At 40.9% G+C, this 19,217-nt stretch overlaps 1 protein-coding gene across 4 annotated transcripts in view; it reads right to left on the bottom strand.

Annotated features, from left to right (window-relative positions):
• The window catches only part of TBCD (tubulin folding cofactor D), a 114,506-nt gene that overhangs the window by 25,763 nt on the left and 69,526 nt on the right, over positions 1-19,217 (bottom strand). For all 4 annotated transcript variants that reach the window (XM_041459439.1, XM_041459441.1, XM_041459438.1 and 1 more), the window contains exons 20-27: positions 18,888-18,961; positions 17,918-18,035; positions 17,004-17,064; positions 15,637-15,659; positions 8,299-8,330; positions 6,101-6,163; positions 5,600-5,676; positions 3,366-3,447 (exon numbers count right to left, since the gene is read on the bottom strand). In XM_041459439.1, the coding sequence (XP_041315373.1) occupies positions 3,366-3,447; positions 5,600-5,676; positions 6,101-6,163; positions 8,299-8,330; positions 15,637-15,659; positions 17,004-17,064; positions 17,918-18,035; positions 18,888-18,961 (530 nt within the window). The remainder of the gene's footprint in view (positions 1-3,365; positions 3,448-5,599; positions 5,677-6,100; positions 6,164-8,298; positions 8,331-15,636; positions 15,660-17,003; positions 17,065-17,917; positions 18,036-18,887; positions 18,962-19,217) is intronic.

Raw genomic sequence — 19,217 nt, 5'->3', positions numbered from 1 at the left:
TTTGTATTAAGCCTATTACTTCAGAGAGAGAAAAGACAAACTTCTCAAAGAGTTATCAAGTTTTAGACATGCAACTAATAAATACAAGCACAAATTTCTGGCTAAGCACAGGGGAGCAAGTTCCTTTTATATTTCTAGGTCTCCATTTTTTATCACTGGATAAGTGTTCAGTGTTAGGCAGGAGATCTCCAGGTTTGTGAATGTCAGTTATTTTAACAGTTTTCCCTCAGAAAACTCCTGACTGGAGTCCTCTTTTAGCACACACACAGATCATACCTGAGTAGTGATAGAACTTCAGATCATTTTTCATAAATGAAGCTGGGTGTTTTGGGGGAGAAAGCTCAAGAAGAAATGCCCCCTTTGGTTCTGTGTGCTGGCACAGGACACAGTGGGGACAGTGACCCTAAAACAGCAGCAGAGTCAAGAGGCACAAGAATAAACACAGAATAAACCCAGCTGGGCATGGAAAAAGGAGCCTCAGCAAACATGTAAAGTGATATCAAGGAGAAAATGAGGGTGTAAGAAAAAATAAAAAGAGGAAAAGTCAGGAACAGGTTCCCACTGCTGCTGCAGTCTTTATCTCAGACTTACAGCCAGTACTTCCTTTTCCCAATTTTTCACATTAAGCTCTCCTGTAAAATGCAAAGAAAACCAAAGTACTCCAGAAAAGCTTCTCCAAGCCAGCTGCAATAAACACAGCTCTGATTCAGACAGGAGCAAGGTGGTCTTATCAATCCTTATCAATCCTTATCAATCCTTATCAATCCTGTTACTGCACAGACACTTTTTAATCCTGAAAGAACAAGAAGCAGAGATCCTGGGAAGATTACATAATTGTGCCAGTGCTTATTGTAATCTAAGGTTTAAATGGTTGAGCAATATTTGCTAGAGGAAGAAAGAAGAGTTGCCATAAGAAACTCCCCATTCATCATAATTCATGAGTGTTTTTTAAAGCCCAATGCAATGGGCAGGTCCCAGCTCATCCCTCCCATCAGCAGCCCAGCTCCCTGGCCAGAGCTGAGCAACACCTCCAGATAAGCACACTTATTTCAAACTTTCCAAACCACCAGGCTGTTAAGAGTCCTGAGGCCATAGGAAGATGCAGTGTTGGCTGTGACAGCAAGAAGATCTTGAACAGTGAGGCTGTGACAGTCTCCACTCTGAGTGATGTAAATTTGACTTTTTAGCCAAATGACACAGCAATGAGCAAAAAACAGCTCTTTACTTATAACCACTCAGTAATTATGGTGCAAAGTGTAATGCAAATGCTAATATTCTTCTAAGAGCCTTCAGCTTCATAAACCAACAGGGCCTATGAAGTGCCTACAATATTAATTCCACACAACCCATCCTGAAAGAATATTAAAAGAGAAAGTCAGCAAAACGAAACCAGAACACATTAAGACAGGAAAACACTAAGAGAAGGTCAAAACAAACAGAGGCAAAAGTAGTGATTCAATAAAACTGCAGCCTTATAAGGACAAATTCAGAATGTCAAACAGCTAAAGCACCCTTGATTGGTGTTTTCATTTCAATCATCAAGAAACAGTGAAACTCTGGTTAAATTTTACCAAAAGCTTTTTTTTTTTTTTCCCCTAATCCCCTTGATCATGTCCAGACATGCTTTAACTGACTTATCTAAGGCTCCTGCACTGCAGCTTCCACTCATACCCACATCCATCACACACTCTGGGAGGACTTTTACTACTGGATTTCAATCCCACAACAGACAGGCATGAAATTTGGACATGTTATCAGTACAGAGATAAAATACACCTTTTGGTTTTTTTTGTTTTTTAAAAGATGCTTGCACTTCTGTTATCATGTGTGCAGCAGGGTCCAGTGAAGCCAAGGCCAAATAAAAGGGTACTTAAGACAGAGCTGATCAGAGAGTTTTCTAGAAGAGAAAAATTGTCATTTCACAATTCTACTTCAGGCAGTCCCATGAGAAATTTTATCTGTATCTACAAATTTGACCTAATTGTGTTCCTAGACCATCACAGCCACATTGTCATGGTCACTTCAAGCACAAGGCAGATGAAAAGTAAGCCTCAAATCCAGGAAAAAACCATGAGGCTCCAGAGGGGTCTAAATGAGTAAAGCAACATCTGCAGCCTGCACTTGCAGCAGATCCCTTCTCCTTCCTGACTTGGGCACCTGCCTGCGTTTTCCAGTCCACTTTTACAGAAACTTGAAACTTCATCCTTACATAAAATCTGACCTATCACCTTCTCAACTCATTTTTAGTTTGTTTGCTTTGACTCAGCATTGCCTCCTCCTGCCCAGCACGTCCTGGTTTCACACAGGAGCCTTTCCTGAGCTCGTGGGGATTTTATCTGCCTTGGGACCATATCACATCTTCCCATGCTGCCCACAAAGGACCTGGCAGGCAGAGCCAAACTCCAGCAGGGAAAGGGCCATTTTGGGGTTTGGGTTTGGTTGGTTGGGGTTTTTTTTTTGACAAAAATGTAAAGATTTAGCACTATATAAAGTATTTTCATATCAGGATAGGCTGCTTTTATAGTTCAGCCCTAATGCCTTTGTGGCATGGACTGCATGTAAATACTTATGTGATCAATATCAACATCATTTTGGGAACAGCTCTAAGACTAATAAATAATAGGTATTTTGTCACCTGACTTAATAATGGCAAAAAATAGAAAAATAAATCAATATTTTATGAAGCATATGTAAGTTCACTGTCATATTTAGAAAAACAAGAATATAAATGTTGCTATTGTTAAAATATTTATCTGTACAATCCAGCAATTTGTCTCTGATGGACAGGATACAATCTGAACCTTGAAAGGAAGACAGGTACAAGAAAAGCAGTGTAAAAAAAGATGCTGATTCATACACCCCAAGAGAAGATTAAGCCTCCTCCTGTACTGCTGATCCAAACACAAACACATGATTTTCACATGCACATTTACCAGAACTCTGGGTGTCCTTTCCTATCCCTTTCTTATCCCTTGGCAATTCTCCTGGAAATCAGCCATGATCTCTGGCAGAGTTCAGCAAAATAGGATGTGGAAATTATTCACTTTGTTAAAATTTAGGACTTTAGAAATGCACAATCTTTGGTTTGACAGTATGGAACAGCAAAGCAACATAAATTTGCCTCATTTTGGTGGTACCTTCTCCTCCCCTCCAGTCTAAAGCCAGCATTTGTGTAGGAAATGAGACATTTCCCACACTTCCAATTGTCATTTTTCTGACAACTTTCAGCTGCCACTTATTTTTTCCTGAAGAATTTTCAGTTGTTTTAAACCAGCGCTGCCCCTCCTTGTTCTGTGCAATCCCTCCAAAGTGCAAGTTTGCTCCAGCCAGCATTCTGTGCCTCTGGGTTAACCATGAATCATTACCCTGCAGAGCTGGATCAGCTTCTCCCCTCTCGTTGATGTAAAATTCATTGCACAGAGCAGCCAGGGCAGACACTGCAGACTCCTGCAACAAAGGCACAGAAATGCATTTACTCACCTGACATCTTAGAATTTTTAAAGAAAAAGAAAGTGGATTAAAAAAAAAAAAACAACCAAAAAACTCCTTTTAGATGCCACTTCCTTTCTTATTATTTCTTCCCAATACTGGTTTAGTAAGGAAAAAACAGATTTTAATTATTCCTTCAATATGACCAGTAAGCTAAATTAGCATTTAAAACAATAACAGTAATGAATGAAATGTATTTTCAGTTCAGATAAAAGACCTCCAGGATGACACAGCATCACAAAGCCATTATTTCATCTTCCATACACTGATGCCAGATTGACAAGAAACAAACCCTATTTCCCCAGGGAAACACAGAAAAGAACATGGGCTGAAGGTTATAAACAAAAAAGCCCAAACAATCAGGATCACAGGCCTTGTGTCCTAATCTTAACTGGCTTAGAAAAGCATCAGTGGTTGTGTGCTACACCTGAGCCTCCTCATTTTTAGAGTGGTTTCAGTTACTGATACAGAACACAAAACAACTCTGCTGCTATTTCAGAAGGCACAGAATAGAATATGTAACAGAACAGAGTTCAGTACAATACATAATAAAATGGAATTTATGGCTGAATTATACTTTTCAGCTGATAATAGAATGTTACCCAAAATTGTAATAAATTTGAAAGCACACAAAAGCTATGCATTGTTCACTTCATGTTAACAGCAATAATACCTATTAACACTCCTGTTCTCCAGGTACAAGAAATCTCAGGTGTAACACAGAAATCCTGCCCAGCTGATTCATTCTGCCCTCAAAGACACCTCAGACAAGTTCCCCATGCAAAATCAAGGACTTGAAAGAAAACCAGCACTCATCTAAACAATATTCTAACTACCACAGGCATTACAGTAGCAAAATATGCAGAATTATCTAACTGCTGTAGATCAGGGACCTTTAAAGGCCAAATTATCCAATCTCTGCCTGGGCAGGGATGCCTGGGAGCAGAACAGATTGCTCAGATATTTCACTTTCTAAATGAAATGTTTTTCACCTTAAATGTATGAAGTTAAACTGGAAGAGAATACTGCATGTCAGAAAAAAAAAAGATTACTTTTCAAAATTTTAAGCATTGTCCTTAAAAATATTTCTCTCTAAAACAGAAGCAGAAATGTGAGAATTGCCATTTGCTAAATACACTCTGCCTGGCTTTAAGTGATGTTTACCAAACAAGTTAAAATTCTCTACAGCCTATAATTAATTCTTTTAAGCTTTTGTTTTAGAAGTTCCAGTTACAAGACATACCAGTACTTTGAATAAATTGTTAATGACAAAAGAATATCTTAAGAATTCAAATTTCTTTTTTTAATTTCCTGCAGTGATTTAGATACAACTCCATTCTCCTCTGTCTCCCAAGGAAAGCTTTAAAAGATGAGGTGTGAGATAGCTGAAATGTCTTTTTATCTTATTACTAAAACCTAACACAATGACCACAGTGTGTTAAATTCAGATTGTCTGTAAGCTCTAGCAGGGCAGACAGAAATTGCCTTTAGAATTCAGCAGAGATCAAACTGCCATGGGATTTCTTGGGAAAATTAAGGTGAATAACTGGAGGTGTTAAGGTGGTGTAAACAAAACAGCATGAGACACATCCATCAATGGATTTAATATTCAGAACCAGAGCAGTCTGAGAGGATTTGCAGCAGAGTTTAATGGAAAATTTAAGCTCCTTGTCCTGAATAACTCTGGTAACTCACAGCAAAGCTCACAGAGCTACCAAACACCCTCAGCTCCTGTGAGCATCATCCACAGCATTTTTAACTCTCACAAGAGTTCTCTGAAACCACATATATTACAGGTACACCAAAACAGAAGCAAAACCCCCTCTAAATGTAACCACAGAGGCACCAGGGAGCAGCTTCCAGCACCATCAGCCTGTCCAGAGGTACAGACAAGAACAGCCTTTGGGATAACTGCTCAAGTATTCATCAGAAAGGTCCACTGCAGTCCTGAGGAATTCAAAATACACTTTTTAAAATACCCCTTCTCACACATCTAAGAAACATGCATTCAAGAACCAGTAAGATCCCATGGATAATCCACCAAAGGAAAGGAAAATATTTCTGATTTTGTATTTAATGTGCCCACATGAAGGAGGAGAAATGGTTGTACCTTTATATGCTGTCGTGCAGCACTGGAAACAAGAGTGAGATGTCTTAGGCTGTCATTTATCAACCACTGCCAACCACCTGGAACAGCAAGGAACACAAACAGCTTTAACTTTTCTTACTTTCTGAACTCCAGTATTCTCCACTTCATTTTTCCATAGACCAGAAATTACACAGATCAACCTCTGTCCTTGGTTTCCCAAAGTAAACAAGGCTGTGACTCCCAGTAGAGGTGCTCCAGACTGGATTACCATGTCCAAAGTGACCAGCCCATGCCTGGTGATGCTAAGTACTGCATCAATTTTATTTATTGTCAACAGCTAAAAACCAAATCTTCAAGTTGCATCAGCATCTGCTGCAGTATTTGTCTCTTTTTGGTATTTTTTTAGTGTGTTAGACCACCCAACCCCATTAATTTTCCTTCTTTGAAAGGCATAATTTCTTAATACTTTAGTTTAATAAATAGTTACCACTGTCATGGAAGGTTATTTAAAACAGGACGTACCAATTATTGGATCTCCTCTAAATGGCATTTTTGATAGTGACAACTTCTCAATTAAAGTGCAGACTGTAAGAAAATAAGTTGGAGAACAAGATAAATACCCCAGAAAAGAGAAATTGCAACCATTTTGAAGAGACAACCACAGAAAGTTACATTAGCATTAATTTTAAGTTGAAGAATATTTACAAACAGATATTCAAAATAAGGGAAATTAAAAACTGGAAGGAAATTACATTTGTACAAAAATCACGAAAATGCAGTAAATATCCTCTGACATGAATTATTCCTCTCATTCATGCAAATCCCTTGGTTGGGGGATGTTTTCCCCCTCTGCCATTCAAGGTGTGCACACACACATCAGCCACTTTACTTTGCTATACAGCCTGGAAATGGCAGTGTAGCATCAGTGCTAGCAAACCAACTGAGACAAGGATAATACTACAGCCACGAAAAACTATTCAAATAGACATGACAGGTTTTCCTACTTCTTGTTCACATTGTTTTTGAACCTCCAAGGAGTGGCATTTGTTCACTGCACACAGCTGGGAGCTATGAAACTGGAAGCAACTTTATTTCCCTTTGATACTTGGAATACATGAGCACATCCTTTTCATAATAAAGCCCTCATTATTTTTAATCTATGAACTTAAGAGAGTTCTAATGCTTACAAACCCACTTTGAGAATTGTATTTTTTTAAAATGTTTTGAGGCTTTTTTGGGGAATGGAGATTAACACTGCAAATTTTCTGTCCAACAGATTGACTGTATTGTTCAAATGAAAACTCAGCACTTGGGAAATACCATCATCTTTCACCTCAGTATAAATAAATGAGATTGGTACAGCTCCATGTCACTGCCTGGCTGCTTTAGAGCTGGTGGAGAGGAGGGGAAGGACAGAAGAAGGTGCTCTATAAAGCAATGCCATTGTTTTGTTTTCCTCTCCTCCCACAACCTGATTTTTGGCTCTTCCTCTGGGTTCTGTACACAGCTTATCACCTCCATTTATAATCAACTTACTGGGCTCCAAACCTACTCTTGAACTCACTCCTCACTGTGGCAATGTCACACAAAATCCTCTCAGTGCTGTGTGTCAGCTTCTCTGTGCTAATATTTATTCACAGACAAGGTTAAGTGCAATGTGACTAAACCCAAGTCTCTTGGGGCTCCTCCTTAGCTCTCTGCTCTTCTTTGTGCTCTGTTGTGGTTGAGACCATCATCTTCATTAGACATGCAGGCAATTTGTGGAACATTTTCAATTCTTCTCTCATTCCACCTACACAGTCGTATCATGCCAAAATGCTGCCATTTGTATTTCTCCAAAACCATGAAATGTTCAGCTGCTTAAAAGCTAAAACATATCACAAAAAACCTATTCCTTCAGCTTGCATTTTTTGCAAGCTCCAATCCCTCTTCTCTTCCAATGAAATGTTCAGCTGCTTAAAAGCTAAAACATATCATAAAAAACCTATTCCTTCAGCTTGCATTTTTTGTGTCACACAGCTGTAATCTCACTCCAATCCCCCTTCTCTTCCTCAGTGCTGAAGCTCTTTCACCCACGAGGTCTGGATGGTTTCAGATCTTCCAAGCTGGAATCTGCTCTGCAGCACTTCCTTCATTCAGTTCACAAGCAGGAAACCAAGTTGGCATCATTTCCTCATCCACCCAGCCTACCTCTTCCTGCAACACCCTTCCTTTTTACAGCTTGTAACAATCTTCCAAATCCATCTTTTCTGTGGTGCCACACTCCCCACAGACTGTTGTTTATATGGTCAGTGTGCTTCACTTCTGTGCACACATGTGTTATGATAAAATCATTATTTCCACCATGGCTCCTGTCTAAAAGTTCAGATTGCATCTCTTCTGGAGAGGAATCAGAGTAAATCACTGAAGGAAGACAGTTCAACCCTGAGAAAACTCCACTGTGTGCAACAGCAGAAGGACACAGTGTGACACAGAGCCCAGACCCATCTCCTGCTCCTACACAGTTATTCCAAGTGCATTGCTTATTCCAAGTGTATTGACACCCCATGTCCTGCTGCACTCATCTGCTGATTGGCCTCCAAAGTTCATCTTTTCTTAATTACTGTGCAGACTTTGCTTATACATTCAACACAACACATGCAAAATGAACTGGAAACACATCAAGAGCCAAATTCCTCAGGGCACCTCTGGTGCTGTCCCAGCCCAGCTGTGGTACTTACCAGCTGGTCTCATCAGCTCTCCACCTAAACCCCTGAAAAGGAGAAACAGCCTTCAGAGAACAACCCACCACAGGCAACCTAAGTGTACACTGCCCATAGTGAGCCAAAAAGCACCTCAAAACCATCTCAGAATGAAAGCAGAGCACAAAATACCCCCAGTTTTGTGTTCGATCGACTCTGCTTCCTTTTAAATCAACTTTTCTTGACTTCAGTGTGATTAATACAAACCTCTCCAGAATATTAAGCTTTCTTCTTGCAAAAATATACTCCCAGTCTTCCTAATCTTTAATGTGAATAACAAAAAGACTGTCAAGTTCATTTTGTTTTCTTTTCACTTGCTTCAGGAACATTCCAAAACCATGAGACTGGCCAAAGGACTTTCCAGTCATACAGTCTCCACCAGCTTCTGATTTCCACAAATGAAAAGGAACTACATGCAATTTTTAAATAAAATCATCATCTCTGTAAAACTAAGTAGAAACTTCCCTTCCCAGTTCCCATTTTCACATATGTTAACTGGTTTCCTCTCCTGGTGAGATTTACCACCCTTCTCCTTTTCTGCTCAAGCCCCCTCCCAGGTGATTTTGTGTTTATCACAAGAAACACACCAGAAAAGGGAGAGAAACAAATGGCTCAACAACTTCAGGCCCTCCTGAGGTAAAGCTGTGTTCCTCAAGGATGGTTTCACCAGCTCAGACCTCAGCCCAGCTCCCCTGTCTGAACAGGAGCCTGGCCAGGAACAGCACTGGGAGGAGAAAATCTGAACTGGGCAGGAAGTGGGGAGAGGGAAAAGCACCCTGGAAATGGCAGAGCCTGTTTGCATTCCCTGCTTCTCCTGGCTTGGGCAGAGACTTGTCCTGACCCCACTGAGCAGTGTCTGCTGCCTGTCTGCATACCCAGCCCCAAGGCAATGCCTGAGGTGTCACTCAGTGTCACCTCTGTGGCTTCACCCTCCATTCTGTGAACCTTTGACCTCTCCTTCCTTTGGATATTTCCTCCCTTGACTCCTTCTTGTCTGCCTTCACTTCTGCTGGAATATTTCCTCCCTGAGGTGTGCCAAACCCTTAATCACCTGTTTGCATGTCCATGCTCTGGCAGAAACTCCAGCAAGGGCAGCAACAACAAAGACTTGTTTGTTTGCTTGTTGTTTTTTGTTTATTTTAAACATTTTCTTCCCTCCTGTCCTCCTCCCTCCCCACAGTAAAATTAGTAGCTGTGCTCGGAAGGCCAGCTTGGCAATCCTAACAGCTCTTACAGCTTTGTTCTCCAGTTTATCCCTCTGTATGAGCTTCAAAAGCCTGAACATTCTAAACAGGTTTTTCCATTCCACACGAGGAGGTCCCTTCTGTAATATGCTCTGGGTTTCTGACTGCTCAACAGTTTCATTGGTGTTTCAGGTAACACAGAGATGCCAACTCCACAATATTCTTATTTGCCATAGGTCAGCACTTCCTTTAATTGAGAAACTTTTGCTTTCCACAATCAATATAGATTAGGCTTAATTTAATATTCCCCAGCTCAGTTTATCATTGTAGGAAGCAAGCACAGATTCTACATCCTCATGCTGATAAGGTCTGTGTATTGTCTACCCCACCTTCCTGCCATGCTGTCTGCTCTCCAGCTTCTGAAAAATTTAAATTAGAAAACAAAAAAAGTGATGCAAGAAGTCGAGACAGCAGCAAAAGCAGGTGACTGATGTGGCAAGCCTTGCTTCCTCTTCCACACTTCTTTTCCTCTTTATTTTGCCTTCACCCATTCCTTACCTCCCTGCAAATGAGTAGAAAATAATCACCCTGCAAATGTGTTTGGTGTGCAGAGTCTGCTGATGCAGGGGTTCAGACAGGTATGTTCTGCTCCAACTACAAAGCAAGCCCTGACTCACAAAGGCTGCTCCTCTCCATTTCCTCGCACTGCCAAGAAGGAAGTCAGGCCACTGCAAGCTGTGCTGATGGTAATAATTTGAGTGCTATCCCCTCCTCTGCCATTTCACCAACTCCAGTTCAGAGCCTCTCTGAGGACTGCTGTCCCATGCAAGAATGCAGAAGGTGCCAGGGATTGGCACAGACACTTCTCCACGTGGCACAGACTCCAGTGCAGTCCCGTGGTGGCACCACGACCTGACTGTGCTGCCCTGCAAAGCTTCCCACAGTGGCTCTTGCCCACACACTCTCTGTGTCCACCAGTAAAGCTGATTTTGTTCTCCTTTTCCACAGCTTGTGCATGTTTCACTTTTAAGAACCAAAAATTCTATCAAAATCCAAGATCTTTCCTCAGCCAGTGCTTGGTTTGTCCAACATGATGCACATCTTTCTATTAACTTTATCTCACTCTACAGTATTTCACTAAATTAAAAAGATACGGATCTACCTAATTCAGAGATTCTGAATTTTGCTGTACAGTCAGTATTCCTTCTGTTTTATTCCAAAGACACATCCACAAGTTGCATCACATTATTAGAAGTACCTGTTTCAAGCTTTAATTATTAATTTAATTTGCAAATTGACTGATGCAGTGCCCAGGCTCCACAAGCTCGTGAGCATTCCTTCCTGTGTGCAGCTCCACAGCAATGCTTCTCTCCTAGAAACGTCCTGGGATGAGTCACAATGTATGTGTGGAAAATAAAATATATAATCCCTTGCAGAACTGATGAATTAACATTACTGACCTAAGAATGACAGATTCTATTTTATAATTACATTGGCTTGAATCAGAACCAGTGACAGTGCTGTTCTCAGGGCATAAAGAAGTTCAAAGTACTTTTGTGGATTTATTTTTTTTAAATTATTTTAAGCCTGCTGCTTTTTGTGCAAAAGCCAGATTCCTCTTTAAGATAATAAAAATAACAGTAACTGAGCTGTTTAGAACTGAAAAGCATCTACATTTTCCCAGATATTCAAATATGAAGTTAGAAGTATTGGAATAGCTGAAGAGATTCTGGATTTTGGGAAAGCTGAGAACACATATTTCACCTCCACATGAACAGCAACCAAGCATTTTCTGCGGGATCTCTGTTCTTGTCCCAAACAGAACTGAGGTATCTTTAAAGGTCCAGGTTGCACATTCCCTGGGTTTTGGAGGTAGGGGGTACACCAGGGGGAAAGGAAAACCCCTGAGCACAGCTGAACAGGTTAAGAAAGCTTTCATGGCCAATTCTTCAGTGTGAAGAATAAACCACACTAGCATGAGAAACACCAAGTTTCAGGCTACTGTAAATTCATATCCCACATTGTACTCTAACATCAGAATGCTACAGGTGAAATCCTGGCTCTATGGAAGTAAAACCTTTCCCAGTGACTTCAGTCTGTAGCAGAATTTCACCTTGTAACTCTTCAGAGGACAGTGCAGCAGGATCTCCCAGAGCCAGCCAGGCCCTGGATGCAGAAAACCCTCAGAACCTGGAGGAACTGTTAAGATGAGCTTTGCTGCAAAGCCGGAATTCTTTGCTGATTAAGCTCATATGCCTCAAAAAAAACCCACCTCTTTTAGGCAGATGCATGCCAAGAAACACATTTGCCCTGAAACCATCAAGATCAGTTACAACCTTAAAGGTCTTTGAAACGAGCTGAGTTTCTCTTTTGCCCAGCACCTGTCAGCACCTGCGGGCTGCCTCGCTCCGCTGCGAACGCCGAAACTCGCAAGGAGCCGCTCCGGCTGACACTGCCTGCCACTCCAGGCTCCCAAATCCGCTGGGCTGCCGCAGCTGACGTGCTGCACACCCAGGCTGCCTCTCCAGAGGCTGCAGGGATGAGCTCAGAGCAAGGCTGGGCGCGCAGCACGTCGCAGGCAGCGCGCTGCCCGGCGTGGGAGGCGCTGACGAACATCCCGACACAGGCAGGGATGGAAGCCTGCAGGGCTGGACACAGCATCTGCTGAGACACAACGAGCACTGCAACCACCTGCAGGCAGCCCTGCACTGCCAGACCCACTCCTGATCTTCTGGGCATTCAGGCCGCTGGTACCAGAGTCAGAACTGGCTACAAGGAAGATAAAAAATATTCTGAACTGTGGGAATGGGAAGAACAGAAACTTCCACAGACACTGAAGAGTTTGATCTGTAGAAATTGGATTGATGTAAAAATAAAATACACAGATATTAAGCAGAAAAATAATAAATTTCTATTTCCATAGTTGTAAGTAAAAATATGCCTTAAGTAAGTGAGAAACTGTACTGATAAGATGGTGAAGGGTTTATAGTGTAGGGGTGTGGTTGTATGGAATAAGCCAAGAGTTTAGAAGTTATAACAGAAGCATATGTGTGCCTGTGAGTTAGAAGCCAATTGGATAAAAGTATCCACAGTGCAGTTGAAGTAAGTAAAGGGGATAGGTTAGGAAAGCAAAATAAATTCTGTGGCAACTGTCTATTGGTTAAGAAAGCTCTGTATTGCCTTGTAACAGAGAATTTGTGACTACTCTTGAGCTATGGCCGAATGCTTACTCCTCTAAACTCTCACAGCCTCTGTGACTGATGTTTATCTGGGCAATAAATCGTTCTTAGCCTGAAAATAGTCCCATCCCTTCATCTCCAGCAGTGGCAATAATACTGAACATCTGATCAGCTGAAGAGTCACTCCAGAACCTCAGACCAGATGAGGCAGGTTCAGAGAATCTTAACAAAACTCCTGTTAAAATGCTGCTTTCTTAAAGACTTTTCATATTGAATCACAGAATTATTTAGGTTGGGAAAGACCTTTATAAGATCATTGAATCCAACCACTGCCAAGACCAACCTAACCCTTTTAACACATCTTTTAAATGTGTTAAAATCTTTTAAACAAAACCCTTTTAACATGTCTTTTAAAGCTAGGTTTTCTAGATGGTAAAAACCAGGGATGGTGACTGCACCACTGCCCTGGGTAGTCTGTGCAAGGATTGCATAAATCTTTTGAGTGAAGTATTTTTCCAACATCAATTTAAACCTTCCCTGATGCAGCTTAAGGCCATTTCCTCTTTCCTATCACTTGTCACTTGAGAGAAGGAGTGTTGAGAATGAGTCCAAGGTCTCAGATGCACAACAGAAATAGATCTGCTACAAAAGAACCAGCTACTAACCATGCTGGTGCAGTGGAAGCAGAATGGAAATCAGGCTGACTACTGTCTGTGCTTAAACCAGCAGTGATTTCCTAACCCAGGTAACACAGCTGAAGGCAACAGATGCCACAAGTTTTCATCTTAGGTTTTTATACATAAAAATACCATTTAAAACAAATAAAACACAGCACAATTTTTGTAACTTCACAAGCTGTACAGCCCTAAACAGGGCATGGTTTGCATACTCCTTGGTGTAACCCCCACACAGAAACCCAGAAACTCCTGACAACCCACAGCTGGAAGTGCACATGCAAATGCTCCAAGCAACCAGCTCCTCCAGACAAACCAGTGCATCAGATGTGTCAGGATCAAGGCTAATGGCAGGAAGTGCACTCTGATGTGCCTGGACCTGCAGGCTCCTTTGTACTGTGGTAAACCCAAAGAGGACTTCTGCAGGAGGACAGAAAAATACTTGTATTTAAAAAAAAACATCTGGTAATATGGTAGAAGATGGGATTTTCTGTGATTAGAATAAATAAATTTGAATGCTTTGAGTATATTCAGCACTGAGACTGGCTGCAGGAGAACTCAAAACAGGATTGTGTAAAGGATAATTCATGGCCATTTTTCAAAATCAGGTTAAAGATGGTGCAAGAATTGCTAAACAAAGATGGTAGAGCAGCTCCATGAATGTTTCCATTAGAGCATTTGGTTTTCTCTTGTCTGACTTGAGGTCCTTATACATTCAACACAATCAGACAACCAAGAAACTCATGACCCATTTTCCAGCTTAAAATTTATAAATTGTAACTTTGTAAAAAAATATTTTAAAACCCCAAAATCCAGCATTTCTACACTTTACTTCCTTTTCCCTTTCTCAGATGGCAAAAAAATTCCCTAGAACAGCTTGATCAAAGCACGAAAATCCCTGCAGTCCCTGACAAGGCAGTTTAGTGGCCAGAAGGGAAAGCAAAACACCTAATAAACAGCTGAGACATGTGGCCAGATGCTCTTTGTTAATACAGTTTAAAATCCTGAAATACAAATAAAAAAACACAGGTTTCAACATTCCTCCAAGATGTTTTTAACACTGAAAATTCCCAGTAGCAATTTCTCAAATGGAAATCTTTGGAATATTATGTGCAATAATTACTCATCATGAAACAAGTTTGGCTTGTTTCACTAAATGCTTGCCCAGCAACACTCAAATTGTTGGTTTGTTTTTATAACCTAGTTTATTTTTCTTGTTCCATTTTAAAATACTTTATGCACACTGATATTTTACAATATGGATGAGGGCAGACATCTCTGTCTCAGCTAAGTATGAGAGCAAACAGCAGTGAATCAATCCTGCTTGGAGTTGAATTAGAACTCTTATCTAGAACAAAAACATTTCTGTAGGCATCTTATAAATACCATTAAGAGCAAGAAGTGCACATTATGACAAAAACAAATTACACCCAAGCTCCACCCTGACATTAAAGAATTTATGGAAGCCAAGAGAGCCACCCACAAAGACATGAATATACAGTATCAGCACTAAGCCTATCCAGCAGCCCAAGCTCACTCAGGGCTGGAAGTGCCACATTTCTATAAATGACCCCTCAAGAAGTACATTTTATCATTTTTTCAGAAACCTTCATGATTAAAAAAACTTGCATCATTTTTTTTTCAACCTGTAATTAATAATTACATAAAAAACAGGTTTACTGTTTTCAGGGAAGACACTTGTGAAGAAGTGAAGTAAAAATGACCAAAAACTGTCAGTGAGAGGAAAAACCCTCACTTGCATGTGCAGTTATTAGGGAATACAAGTCATTATGATTTCATTTCCTTCAATTTAGAATCAAACTCTGAAGTCACACACCAGTTTTAATTCACATTTACTTAACAGTTCCTTAAGCAATATCCCTTAATTTCCTGGAAGCTTCATCAAATAGGAAATGAAAAACAACTTAGTGAAAACTCATTTACATTTTCTTTGTCGCAAGAGTTGAAAAATTGCCCTGAACCTTTTGCAATGCTCCTGTCCTGCCTGTCACACAGGATGGAGAAAGGAATTCTGGAACTCAGAGAGGAGCTGACAGGAAGGGAAGGGGGAAAAAGGAGAAAAAACAAGGGGGAAAACAGGAGGGAAGGGAAGGGAAGGGAAGGGAAATGGGAAATGGAAATGGGAAAGGGAAATGGGAAAGGACAAGGAAAAGGTCACTAATTGTACAAAACACCTCCCCCTTCCCAGATCCTGGTTTCAGTCCCTTTAGCTGACATTTTCCAAGATGAAAAATGATGGGTTTGCATCTTTTTTCTTACCTGTACAACTGACGACTGCAAAGCTGGAGGGAAAAAAAAAGTAACACATATTTTAATTTGAGTTTGTTTGATCCAAATGTTGATCCAATTTTTCCCCTAATTGCAACGCCATATACTGTGAGCTGTGCAAAACTTCAGTTAATTTAAAAAATAAAATTCAAAGGGAAAACCTCTTTAAAACAACTTCTCTATATCCATTTGAACTTTGTTTTCAAAAAAAACCCAACACATAAAGCACTAATTTCCTGAATTCCAAACTTAAGCTGCTCCTGCAAATACCCTGGAAGCCAGTTTGGCTTTTTAAAATAGATTTGCTTTCCACCACTGGCCCTTTCAGAATGATGATAGACTGCATTGTTTGATCACTGAAAATAACTTTGGAAACCACAGATTGAACAGAAAAAACTTAAAAATGTAAAGGCTTAAATATGACAGAAAAATCTTACTTAATTCTTAATGTTACAGCAAGCCACTGTAAAAAAAATCAGAGATTATCACATTTCTATGCAGTAAAAGCCAAAAAAGCCCCAGATTATTTAAAATGGAGAGTTTATGCTACTGCACCATAACAACTTAAGGCCACTGTGAGTGCAGAGATGTGCTGACCAAGCTTTCAGGCACTTCAGCAAGAGGAAGTCAAAGGAGAACAAAGGTGCTTTTCCAACCTGTGGCAGCAGCTCTGAGCTGTGCCCAGAACTAAAGAGGCACCTGTGGGCTTTGGTGGGTGAAGGGTGAGGTCTGCCAGCACACCAGAGCTGGCACTAAAGCTCCTACAGATCCTGCAGGAGCCTGAATGCTGGACTACTGTCTGTTCCATGCTGGGATGAAAAACCCAACACCAAGGGATGACTGAAAATGAAAGGGAGAAATGAAGGAAAATTCTCTCCCCAGAAGTATTTGGAAGTGCTCTGAGCAGGACAAGCATAGGCAGTGATACAGACAATGCACCAGCTGAAATGCAGAATATGACTTTTGAGGGCTATAAACAGGAAATTATGGATGCAGGGACAAGGAATGGGCTCACCAAACGTCCCCTGAGCACAGCTACCCCACAGGCAGTCAGGAGGATAAAGGGGGAGCAAAGGCAGAGGGACAAGGGACCAAAAAAACCCTAAGGCATTTCAGAAATGTAATTTCCAGCATCAGAGCTGGGGGTTCAGCAAGAGGCAGAAGAGCCCACAGTGTCACTGTAAGACACAGGGACCAGGACAAACAGCTGTCCCAGAGCCTGGGGGTGTCCAAACCACCAGAACAAGGTTCACTCTTGGCACGGGGCTGAGGAAGGTGAACAGCTGCCTTAATTGTAAATCTTTGTTAAAAATCATGCAGCATTCCAGGCTAAAAATAGATTTATGCTGGTTACAAACCTCTTGGTGAATTTGCTTGAGCCCCTCCAATGATTTTTCAGTGAAATAGTATGTGACAGATCTGTAAAAGTATACAAAATGTTTAATACAGATTTCCTCATCATGCTGCAAATAATTTTTTCCCATAACATCATTGTACTTTCATACAAAAGACCAATCATTTGATTTTCAAACTATGCTCCACAGAAACATGTAATATTTATTTTGAAATAGTTCAGCAAACATAGCAACAGAAATGTTTTCCTTATCACACATAAAACTATTCTAAAAGGCTTATAAAAAATCAGTGTCACTTCCTAATAACAGCCTATATATATATATTAGGCAATTATCATTGCCAATACACTGATAACCCTTCTCAGATCAGTTGTAATTTTAGACTCCAACACTTCTGTGATTTTTCCACCTATTTCAAGTACTTCCTACTACTAAAAATGATCTGTCTTTTTTTATTGAAAATTCTTTTGATGGACACCACTGGCAAGTGTGTGTGTAAATATACAGATATACTTTTATATATACCTGGCAGCATTCATAATCAGTCTAACTCAATGAGCTGCTTGAGGAGGTTTTTCTCCAACACTAAGGAGGTTTTTCTCCAACTCTGAAGACAAAAGACCGTCCCTACCCAGGATGACAGCACATTTATAGGGAAAAGGAATTAATCTGTATTTAACTGATCAATTCTCCAAGTAAGGCAACAAAGGATCTCTGTCTCTTCATTATGAATTTAAAACTGAAGTCTTAAATCACTGAATAAAACGTGAAAGCTCAGCATCACTCATAAAAACAAACAAAAATTCAATGGAAAGCCAGTTCAGTGAGATGAAGATTTCCATAATTGTACTCAGGAAGCTTTTAATATAGCAGACATGAAAGGAAAATTTATAGTCTAGATAATCTTGCATTAATACCTATTATTCTCTTGTGCCAGTTTACACAGAGCATGGGTGATCTCAGCACAGGCAAGGATTGCCCCATGGCGTGTGTGCAGATCTGAGCCCACTGATAAAGGCAGAAGTCTTGGCAAAACTGAAAGAGATTAAATAATTAATTCATTATTTTTCAAACAAAGCATAGTGACAGATCACAGCTCTAACTGTAATTTTGCCTGCCTAGAAAGAACACTGGAAAAGCATTTCTGTAAAGTCAAATATCCTGGCCACTTTGGAAAAACAAGTTTTAATGCAGTAAATTCTGACAAACCACACTGAGCTATTTTACACTCCCAACCACCTCCCTGGCTGGAGCAAATAAAATAACATGGCTATTGGGCACTGAGCTGGCTGAGCAGTCAGGGAAATGGGTGGGATTTGATTTCCATGTTAAGTGGCACCTTCCTGGACCAGGAGAGGAGCCCAGGCAAGGTCTGCACCGCAGCTGCTCAGGGGCTGGGCACTGCCTTCAGCCACATGGAAAATCTGCCAGGGTTCCCTGATCTCAGCATCAGCAATGGGCTCAGCAAAGGACCCCGGGCTCCTGCTAAGGAACATCTGGTTTCACACACAGTCAGAAAGGAATTCTTCTGCAGGTGTCAGGCTGGACAAGACACAACAGATCCCCCACCCTTTACAACATCAAAGCAGGAGCTGGGAGTTGGAGGGGTAGCTGCTGGAGCTGTTCCCACACAACTGCACCCATTTATTCACCTCAGAACCAGCAGAGTCCAGTGCAGCCAGCTGTCAAAGGCCCCAGATAAAAAACAATCTGGCAGCAATTTATAATATTTGCGTAAAACCTAAAAATGGGTAAAGCCATAAGGGTCACTACACTGTATTAAGTGGCAGGGGAAATCTTAATTTTTATTAATTAGGTTTATTAGCTCTTTGTAGGTTTGTCTTGCCTAAGCTCAGCCTGGCTGGGCAGAGCTCAGCTGGTACCTACCCACATTTGCCATGTACTCAGGGGCCTGGGGAGTGATGTTATGCAGAGCTTTGGTGGAAAGTTCTCGAATAACACTGTAAGAAAGCATTTCTGAGGGTTAGCAAGTCAGTAGAAGCAATGTGCTAAAGAAATAACATGAGGAAGGGACTTCTGCCCCCAGCCAAAACAAATATTCAAAATTACAATACTCTCTGTCCATCCTATGCTTCCCCCTGTAAAAAAGCCAACCAAAGCAAAGAGCAGCCAGCCTGCAGCCAGCTTTCAGTGGAGTGAAAAGAGCCCAAAGAGACAGGGAAAAACTCCAGTGGGGCTGGTGGGACCTGAGGGCTT

Source organism: Pyrgilauda ruficollis, unplaced genomic scaffold, assembly GCF_017590135.1.
Source record: "Pyrgilauda ruficollis isolate IOZ18807 unplaced genomic scaffold, ASM1759013v1 scaffold136, whole genome shotgun sequence".
Taxonomy (NCBI): Eukaryota; Metazoa; Chordata; class Aves; order Passeriformes; family Passeridae; genus Pyrgilauda; species Pyrgilauda ruficollis.
This window is presented reverse-complemented; position numbering and strand designations above follow the sequence as displayed.